Source organism: Malaclemys terrapin, chromosome 2 (genome assembly GCF_027887155.1).
Source record: "Malaclemys terrapin pileata isolate rMalTer1 chromosome 2, rMalTer1.hap1, whole genome shotgun sequence".
NCBI classification, from domain to species: domain Eukaryota; kingdom Metazoa; phylum Chordata; order Testudines; family Emydidae; genus Malaclemys; species Malaclemys terrapin.
In genome coordinates this window covers 134,216,790-134,226,315 of record NC_071506.1, presented here as the reverse complement: position 1 = coordinate 134,226,315, position 9,526 = coordinate 134,216,790, and the positions used below count along the sequence as shown (strand labels likewise).

The window sequence follows — 9,526 nt, the reverse complement described above, 5'->3', positions numbered from 1 at the left end:
TAAGCTGGAAAAAGTCTTACTTGCAAGTGAAAGGCAAATTAGGTTTTGTACTAAAAGCATTAATGACCAGACCTTGAAAAATGCGGCGCAAACTTTCAAGAGCACTCAGCTCCCTTTTAGGCATTGTAACTGGGGGCCAGGGTTTTTCAGGACTTGGCCCCTGGATCACTATAGGAACTGGTAGGTCCTGAACACTTTTGAAAATCTGGCTCCAATTGTGTTGGCAGGGCACTTGGAAATCTGGCCCTGTGTGTCTGCAAAGCCTATCTGTTATTGATTTGAGGAAAGGGTTTGAATTCTATAACACAAGAAATAAACAAAAACTGCAAGTCCTTTCCTATGTTATGTAACTTACCCCTACGTATTATTTTGCTTAATAAACCATTTTAACAGCTTGATTAGTTGTATCAGCAGGAGTCATGTGTTAGCCCTTCCTGCTGAGATGTTACATTAGGACAGAAAATTGCTTTTCCCAAAGTAACTAAATCCTCCTTAAAATACTTTAATCTTTATCAAATTATTTTTTAATCCATTAATCAGAAAGGGGCTAGGAGGACTGTGAATGGGCTACTAAACAGGATGGAGTGGGTATTTCACTACTTACATCAAAATGGAATGCATGGGAGCAAACAGCTGGATAAAAATTCAGATTTGTGCAGCTAAGTTTGAGTTTCACCCCTCTTTATAGGCGTCTATCAGCATATTTATAGTCTGCAATGCCTTTCACCTCCAAAAGGTGTAAGGGTCACTGCTTAAAGACACCAATATTGTTTGTTATTACATAGTACCTGGGAGCCCCAAGTTATGGACTAGCACCCCATAGTGGTAAGTGTTGTGGAAACACAGAACAAAAAGACGGCCCAGGCCCCAATCTAAGTAATATAGTGGTCTACTGAATCATCTAAATTATACTTTGAACTTTAGAGAACCAAGAATCTCAAAGCACTTAAAAATATTGACCACATTTTCAAAAGGGGCAGATTTTCAAAGTATCTCCGCCCCCAGGGGGCACTCAATGGACTGAGCACTTTTGCAAATCTGGCTGCTTGTTTGGGTGCCTAAATGGAAGCTGAGCACTTTGTAAAATGTGGCCCCTGAGGTCTGATGTACAGAGATGCTTGGCCTTTAACAAACTGAATTCCTTGTACATTTAAACTGTTGCATCTCAACAACTCCAAACTTACCCAGGATGTACTTTCTATTTAAAATAATTAAGAGCCATTGATAAGAAAAATGAGGATTTTTCCCTAGGGACCCTCTGATTTATGGCTTCTTAAAATAAAGACTGTTTATGGCTCTTAGTGACAACACTCAGCTGAATTTAATAGCTACACCTGGGGTGTTTCAATTATGTGCTTCACTTCTGGTACGCTATAGCAAATTGTAAGAACAAAATTGCAGTCCACATGAGACAATTAAATTGTCACCTGCAGGGAAAGCGTCAGTATTAGGAAGGTTGGGAAGATACGTGTATATAAAAAGCAAGCTGGCAGGTACAACATGTAGGATATATTCCGAAGAAGCAGAGTTGGGATTATTCATTCAGCAGCGCCTCTCATCAAGCAGGTAATGTACTTGAACCAGACCATGCATTAAATTTTGGATGCTCAGTGTCCCAAGCTACTTGACTAGGAAAGACTGCAGAGCATTTTTCAAGGACTGAGGTACTAGAACAGAAACTGATTAAATCAAATGGATCAGTTGTGGGCCTGCACCAAAACCCTGGGATCTGAATGCTCCTGAAACTCTGGGGAGGTGTTCAAATTTTGCAGGTGGGCTAACCCTAAATCCTGGAGTTAAACACATCCAGCCTTTTTAGAAATAGCTTGAGCTACAGCTGGATTTCAGGTGCAGCAGGCCAGAATTTAAGATGCATTCCAGAAATACAAACACTGTCATGATTTTGTAGTAACAGAATTGAGCATAACCTGAATGTAATAAACTGATTATTGAATAATCGGGTGTGGGGTGCATGGGGGATTTGTGACCAATGGATTCTCAGCAGCTTTTTGCAAGTATAGGTGCAATTTGTCTTTTTATAGAGTACCCACCGTCTTTGTTCAGTCCCTGTACTATTTTTGCATTCATGTTTTGCTTTCTGGTAGAATGGAGAAGACCAGGAAGCTCTTTGTAAGGTTCCTCATGTTTATTCTGTCTGTGGAGATTTGCTTGGCTCAACACTGGTCTTATGGCCTGCAACCGGGAGGAAAGCGGGATGCTGAAAATCTGGTAGAATCATTCCAAGAGGTAGGTTTTTGGTTTTAAAATGACACTTAATTCATTGTACCTTTCCCCACATGCCCTCCGGGGGATGCGAGCAGAAGAGCAGCCTTAGAATCTAAAGGTATGTCTACACTGCAGTTAATCAACCACTGATTCTCATTAGCGGAAGGGCTGTGGGGCTATACAACTGCAGTATAGACACCTGAGCCCAGCTGTCTACATTGCAGTTCTATAGCCCTGCAGCCTGAGCGGGATCTAGCTCACGCTGGCCAGCTGCGGGTGGATAATTGCAGTGCAGACGTCCTTTAGGTGACATGGGACAGCTAATGAATTTTCAAAACTTTTTGGAAAATTTAAAAAATTTCATTGAAGTGAAAGAGGCCAGCTTGACAGCCCTGGAAACCCAATTCTAGCCATAGAAGAGAGACAGTTGCAGCTTCCCCTAGCTGTGTAAGAACTGCTGTCCATTTTATTTTAAAATCTGAGCATCTCATGTTTGACGGGAGGGAACACCTCTAAGAATGAGAGGGAAATATGGTTTCAAGTTTCAGCCAGTCAATAACTTCTCTGCTATATTGTCAGCTAAGGTTCCAATCAGCTATTTTGTTATGGCAACACTCACTCCACTTGAGCTCAGGGAGGACAAGGAACAGCTGCCCTCTGGTAATTGGTCACTGTAGCAAAGCAAAGACTCACCAGTGCAGCGCCTCCTGCTGGTCGTCTGGGAATTAGCTCTTTTCCAGTGTATAGCGTGCCCTCTGCAGGCCAGTATCTCACCTACCGCTGGCCCCATGTCCCGCCTCATGCCCCTTTACCTCAGGGTTCTGCCTCCAGCAGTAACCTACAGTCTGGGTCTCCCCTCCCAGGGGAACCCCCAACCCTCTAGCCCCACCTTGCCTCAGTGGCTACTGACAGTCATCCTCCTCTAGCCCCCGCTCACTGGGGCAGACTGCAGTCTGTTATGGCCACTCATCATTGGCAAGGAGGTCAGACCAGCTGCCTCTGCCTATCTCTGGGATGCACCTCCCAGCCCCAGTACCTGCATAGGCCTTAACCAAGGCCTCAGCCTGGGGAGTTGCCAGACTGGAGCTCCCCGGCTTTGTCCAGGTACCCTTTTCTCCCCAGCAGCTAGGTCTTTCTCTCTCCACAGCTAGAGAGAGACTGATCCAGCTCCTCCCTGAGCCCTTCTAACAGGGTCAGGCATGGCCCCAGCTGTGGCTGTTTCCCAATCAGCTTAGCCTTTTCTCTCAGGAGAGGGTAACTGCCCCTCTACTGTCATATGTTGATTCCGGAACCCAATAGGTACTGTCATATGTTGACCATGCACTTGGATTCAAACTAGTAACCAGAGCTGAAAGCCTCTGTCCACCATTTCCATTTGTTGGAGTCTTCTAACCTCTCTGATTCATCTCTACTTTCATGAGCATTTCTGAAATTTACTGTAACAAAAGTGGGATAACACTAGTTCTATGCAGGGGGAGGGAGAATGGTGAATTTGTGAAGTAGAAAAGCATGTCCGTCTAGCATAGTAGAGTGGTCCTCTAGCAGAAGATTCTCTTTCCATGAGATTTGTATCCTCTTCCAATTCAGATTGCTAGTGAAATGGAAAAAATAGGTGAACTGCAGCATTTTGAATGCACTGGCCCACATCAGCGCTCCATGCTCGGTGGTCTGAAGGGAGCTCTGGTAAGTAAAGCTTTGATTTATTGTGATGGAAACTCAAAGGACCACTTTTTGGGGGGTGTTGGTGCTTAGCAATGCTGGTTCTGCCTCTGCACCAAATGCAAAAATAAAATCAAAGTCAGATAAATTTTACCTTCATCCTAATTCTATGCAGCATTCACAGTTTGTTAATCCCACAGAATAACTCTGCCAGCCGAAGGATCAGGCCATATGGCTGCTGCTCCCCCTAGTGTGCCCTGACTGTGGAGTCTCTATTCCGGTACAAGCTCCAAAGCAAAAATAGCAGAACCTTAACGAACAGACCAGCAGAGCCCCCACAAGCAAGTGCAGAGAAGTCTAGTGTCCAACCTAGAATTTTGGGCAAAGGTTTTCCGACATGACCAGGGGTTTTGGGTGCCTCCATTTTCATGTGTCCAACCGCACTTTAAATGAGACAGATGCTCAGCACTGTCTGAAAATCAGACCCTTTTGCGATGTTTCAGGGCAGGCACCTAAATACTGAGGCATCCAAAATCACTAGTCCTGTTTGAAAAGCTTGTCTTTCCTATTTACCCACTGCTAAGTCTCACCTTCAACCGACTGAACAAAAGCAAACCTCGGCTAGGAGACAGCTCTGGAAAGTTGCAGTACTCAGGGGTTTGCAGAACATATGGGCCAAACTCTGACAATGCAGATGTGTTCATAAGTATGCTTGGACTTCAAATGCAAACTGTATGTTCAAATTACTTTAATTGTGAACTCTTTGGGGCAGGGGTTTTGTACAGCACCTTGCACAATGGGGTCCTGGCCCATGGCTGGGCCTCCTAGTCTCTACTCCGATACGAATAATGAATAATAATTTCTGAAAGTATTAACACAATGATCTTTCTCCTATGAAAACCTTTATCGGGGAAGTGGAAAGAGCAGGCAGTGAGTCATTTGAATGCTTCTTACCCATGTAGGAGGAAGTCCTTTCCTTTCTTTCTCATAGCTGAAGGCTCACTAATTGGATTTTCAGGATTGCCAACCTCCAATTACTTTCAAAATATATTTGCATTGTTACATGATATGATGAAAGAAGAGTTTAATGCAGAAGCTTAAGAATTTATGCCTGGGGTAATAACTACTATGTATCTGCTTCTCCTGTAGTCCTACACGCTGTGGCCCGTGGACCACCAATTATCCAAGGCCCACTTGCTACGGGCTGCAGTGAGCTGGCTGGTCATTTGTTGCTGGCTCCTCATTTCCAGCTGCTGAATGATACTGAAAATACGTTCAATCTTTTCCCTATATAACTTTTCCATGTAACCGATTGTTGTAGTTGCTACAGGGATGTTATGCAACCAACCTGTGGAAAACAAGGTGATCCACACAAAAATGAATGTGTCCAGAGGGGGGGGGATGCTTTCAGGGAGGCTAATCTCAATGGTTTCCCAGAGGAAATACATCTATAGGCTGAAGGGTAGAGCAATCTCTTTGCCAGAGGTCCCCAAAGTACGGGGGGAGGGTACGGATAGGGGTAAGTGGGGGATGCAAGATAAAAAGTTTGCGGACCACTGCTCTGAGATTAAATAGCTGATCTCTGAGGTGGTCAATTAGTTGCATTGATACCAGAATTTATTCTCTAGACCCTACATTTACAGAGCAGAGTGAGACGGAAGGATAGGCCAGTGGTTCGTGGGTTAGCATGAGAATCAGAATGGGATTCAACTCCATGCTCTGCCACAGACTTCCTATGTGAGCTTTGGCGAGCCACTTAGGTGCCTAAATTCCTTTAAAATCTGGCTCTATGGAAGCAGCCAGGCACCTAGTGGGACTTTCTATGGGAATTAGACATGTAGGCTCTTTTGAAAATCCCACTACGCACCTATATACCTTTAAAAATCTGGGGCTTAGTGTCTCTGTAAAATGGGGATAACCACATTTTCCTACCTCACAGGAGAGTTGAGAATAAATACCTTAACGATTGTGAGGTGCTTGCATACCATAGTAATGGGAGCCCTATAAAGTACTTACCTAGTATAGTTGGGAGAAAGACAGACAGTATATTTCCCTAGACTAGATCAATAGAATCTCAGGCTACAAGAACAATAGATGTGGCAAGGTACGTCAGTACCTGAATGGCAGACTAGATACTGCAGGAAATGGTGCTGTGATAGTCCTGAGATATGCCATAGCAGAAAGTAAGATGTTAGCTCTGGTATTCTGGTCAAAGGCTACATTTGTATAGGGACACTTAACATATTGATACTTCAAATGACTACATTTCCTCACTACTTGTCCTAAACTGTTGTTGCTATTCATTGTTCAACAGTCACTGTGTTGCACTCCAGAAACAGCTGCATTTCAGGGGCGGGCAAACTGCTAGATCAGTGGTTCTCAAACTTTTGTACTGGTGACCCCTTTCACATTGCACTCAGAGGCTTGCTACCCCTCCCCCCCCATAAATTAAAAACACTTTTTAATATATTTAAACACCCTTATAAATGCTGGAAGCAAAGCAGGGTTTGGGGTGGAGGCTGAGAGCTTGCGACCCCAAAGGGTCCTGACCCCCAGTTTGAGAATCCCTGTGTTAGATGGAGGAGTGGGATGAAAGGAACTATTATAAATGTAAGTTATGGTGTACTGCACTAGCACCTACATAAGCGGGTGGCAGAGATCCGCTTAGTTCAGATTTATGCAGGTCTAGCCCTCTTCCTGATGGAGACCCTCCATGCAGAATATTTTAGTATTTCACCTGGCCTTAAAATTCCAAACCAAGTAATTTTTCCTCTTTAAAAAAAAAATCATACAATGTGTGTTACAGGCAAGTCTGATTGAAGGAGACGCAGGGCGAAAGAAGATCTGAATTCATGAAGGCAAATGGAACAAAGGACCCGTTACTGTAACATTTCAAAGCAATGATTTAGCTCTAAGGTCTGACCTCTGTTTGGATAACAGTGTCATGTGCATAAATGTTCAAATACAAAAACCATATACAGATGTTGGAAATATTTTTTTGGGTAGAGTATTAGCTCTGGCATAAGATAAATGACCGCTTGGGGCAATGCACCGGGATTCAAGAGACTTGGCTTCTACTTGCCACTGATCTGCTGTGTGACTTTTCACCTGTACAAACAGTGTCTAGCAAAATGGGCCCGTAATGTTTGTTGGGGCCTCTGGACGTTAGTCTAATACATGTAAGTTAGCTACTATTAAACAACACACAATTTCACTTGCATTTCAATAGTCCATGCATGGAAGACATTTAGGGTGTTTTTTCCTGGTTTACTCAATCTACATTTATTTAAAAAAATATTTACAAACTTTACAACAGTAAACACGCTGTTTTCAAAACACGTACATTTGTACAGCTGGCTTTACAGTCTCAGTAAATAATATGCTATTTAGTCACAGGTGCAGAATCCCTTTTCCAAAGCTTGGCTCTGGCCCTTTCTTCAGAACCAGTTTAGAAGCTGTATGGATGGGTGAGTCGGCTGCAGGGGGCTATGAAGCTACTTCCAGCCCACAGTGGTTTTAAAAACTTAAATAAGTCAAGTACCTCCAAGGAATGAAACCGGTCATGTTAGGCAGGAAGCTATGCCACAACATAAAAGTAAGTTTCCCCAGCATTCAAGAGGAGCATATCCCCTACTGATGGTATTAAATTGTCATAATACCAACATTATCAATTAACACATACAGGAAGATAGATTAAGCCAATATTATCTGTACACGTTAACAGTATGTGGCATTATGATTTTTAGGGATGGGATTTTCCAAAGCCTGCAGTACTGGCCTAACTCAGTTCTCATTAGGATGTTATATTCTGTAATAGGAGAGTTTACATAGACAGTGGAAGCCAGTGGGACTTCATAGAAGCTGAGGGCAAGTCTACACTACCAACGGTGCAGCTACGCCTCGGTAGCACTGTGAAGATGTTCTAAGCCAACAGGAGCGAGAGCTCACGCATCAGCTTAGTTACTCCACCTCTGCCAGCCATGGTAGCTATGTTGGCAGGAGAAACACTCCTACTGACACAGTGCTGTCTATACGGCCGGTATAACTTCATCACTCAGGGATGTGGATTTTTCACGCCCCTGAGCGACGTAGTTACACTGAAGTGTGTAGAGTAGACCTGGCCCGAGTTAGGTCAACACTGGGTGTGTGCTTTTGAAAGTCACTCCCTTTAATGTCAGGAGATCCGTTCGGCCATGTTACTCAGGTGTTTTCAGGTTTCCCTGGAATCTTAGAGGGCGGTTCTTGCTGGGCAATTACAGAGTTTGGTCTACAGCTGTTGCTGGAAATGAAAACAGTGATATATATGATAGAGCAGCTTTTAACAAACAGCTGGGATTGAAAAAGGGAACCAGCAATATTCAGGAATGTTTTCACTACCAAAAAAATAAAAATACAGTTAAATTACAGACATATCAGTCTTTTTAATATTTCCATTTACAATTATAAAAATAAATAAGGACAGTAAATCTGGAGCAATGAATCCTACATTATCACTACAAGTCTAACTCATGGTTCATTTGTGGAAGGTATGCTGGCAGGCACAAGTAGGGAAGTTTATTAGATGCAAATTTTCAACAAGTCCTCGATAGGCACGGCTGCCTGGTCTGCCACTGCTGCTCCCAGAACAGTTTTCACTTGAGTCAACCTCCTTTCCTAATCTAATAATCCACTGAACGGGAAAACTGCCCATTTCTCCCCCAGACATGGATAAGAACCTGTAATACTTTAAATCAAATTTATCCTGGCATTACAAATTATTAAATTAAAAGCACTCAAAAAGCAAAGGTTGCGCAAATTTCTCAGTGGAAAAAATGTGACTAGACTAGCAGATTCCAAGGCCAGAAGGGAACATTGTGATCATCTAGTCAGCACTCCTGTATAATGCAGGCCAGGGAACTTCCCTAAAATAATTCCTGTCCGAACTAAAGTAGATCTTTTAAGAAAGCCTCCAATCATGATTTAAAAGGTTCTGGGAATTGAAACATAACACTCGTTTTGAAGAGCGTAGCTAGGATGTGGGATTACCTAAATATTTTTTCAGTGCAGACTGGATTTTTGGTTTCCAGGTTTGGTTTTTTTTAAATGGTAATGGTCAGCACAGAAGTAAGCTTTCATTTCTGCCATGGACTGATTACATCATGGTGGGGCTTGTCCTTGGGAGAGACTGGGTAAAATTTTCAAAAGCGTTCCAAGAATTTAGAAGCCAAATTCCCATTTTCAAAATGGATTTAGGTGCTTAAGTCCCATTTACTTTCAATGACTTTGGTTTCTGAGGGCCAGATTTTCAAAGCTATTAAGGAGCCTAGTGATACAGATAGGTATCTAGTGGGATTGTCAGAAGTGCCAAGGTACTTAGCTCCCATAGATTTAATCCTTAGATGCCTAAATACCTTTAAAAATCTGGCAGTTAAGGTCTCTTCCGAATAGGGTGACCAGACAGCAAATGTGAAAAATCAGGACGGGGTAATAGGAGCCTATATAAGAAAAAGACCCAAAAATCGGGATCGTCCCTATAAAATCGGGACATCTGGTCACCCTACTTCTGAAAATGGGAACAAGGCTCCTAAATCACTTTGATACTTGAAAATTTTGCCACTTGTCTTCAATAGAGACAATCTGATTTATACCAGCTGAGGATCTG

General features: G+C 43.0%; 1 protein-coding gene across 2 annotated transcripts; it reads left to right on the top strand.

The window, feature by feature from the left end:
* The first annotated feature begins 32 nt into the window (after positions 1-32).
* On the top strand, positions 33-6,861 carry GNRH1 (gonadotropin releasing hormone 1). Of its 2 annotated transcripts, XM_054017376.1 has the most exons (4): positions 33-1,566; positions 2,106-2,247; positions 3,814-3,909; positions 6,692-6,861. In XM_054017376.1, exons 2-4 carry the CDS (start codon positions 2,107-2,109, stop codon positions 6,731-6,733), a joined length of 279 nt encoding a protein of 92 aa, XP_053873351.1. In that variant the 5' UTR covers positions 33-1,566; position 2,106; the 3' UTR covers positions 6,734-6,861. The 2 variants fall into 2 exon arrangements, with proteins under 2 accessions (XP_053873351.1, XP_053873350.1); XM_054017375.1 differs by having other exon boundaries at positions 33-2,247.
* Positions 6,862-9,526: the final 2,665 nt, after the last annotated feature.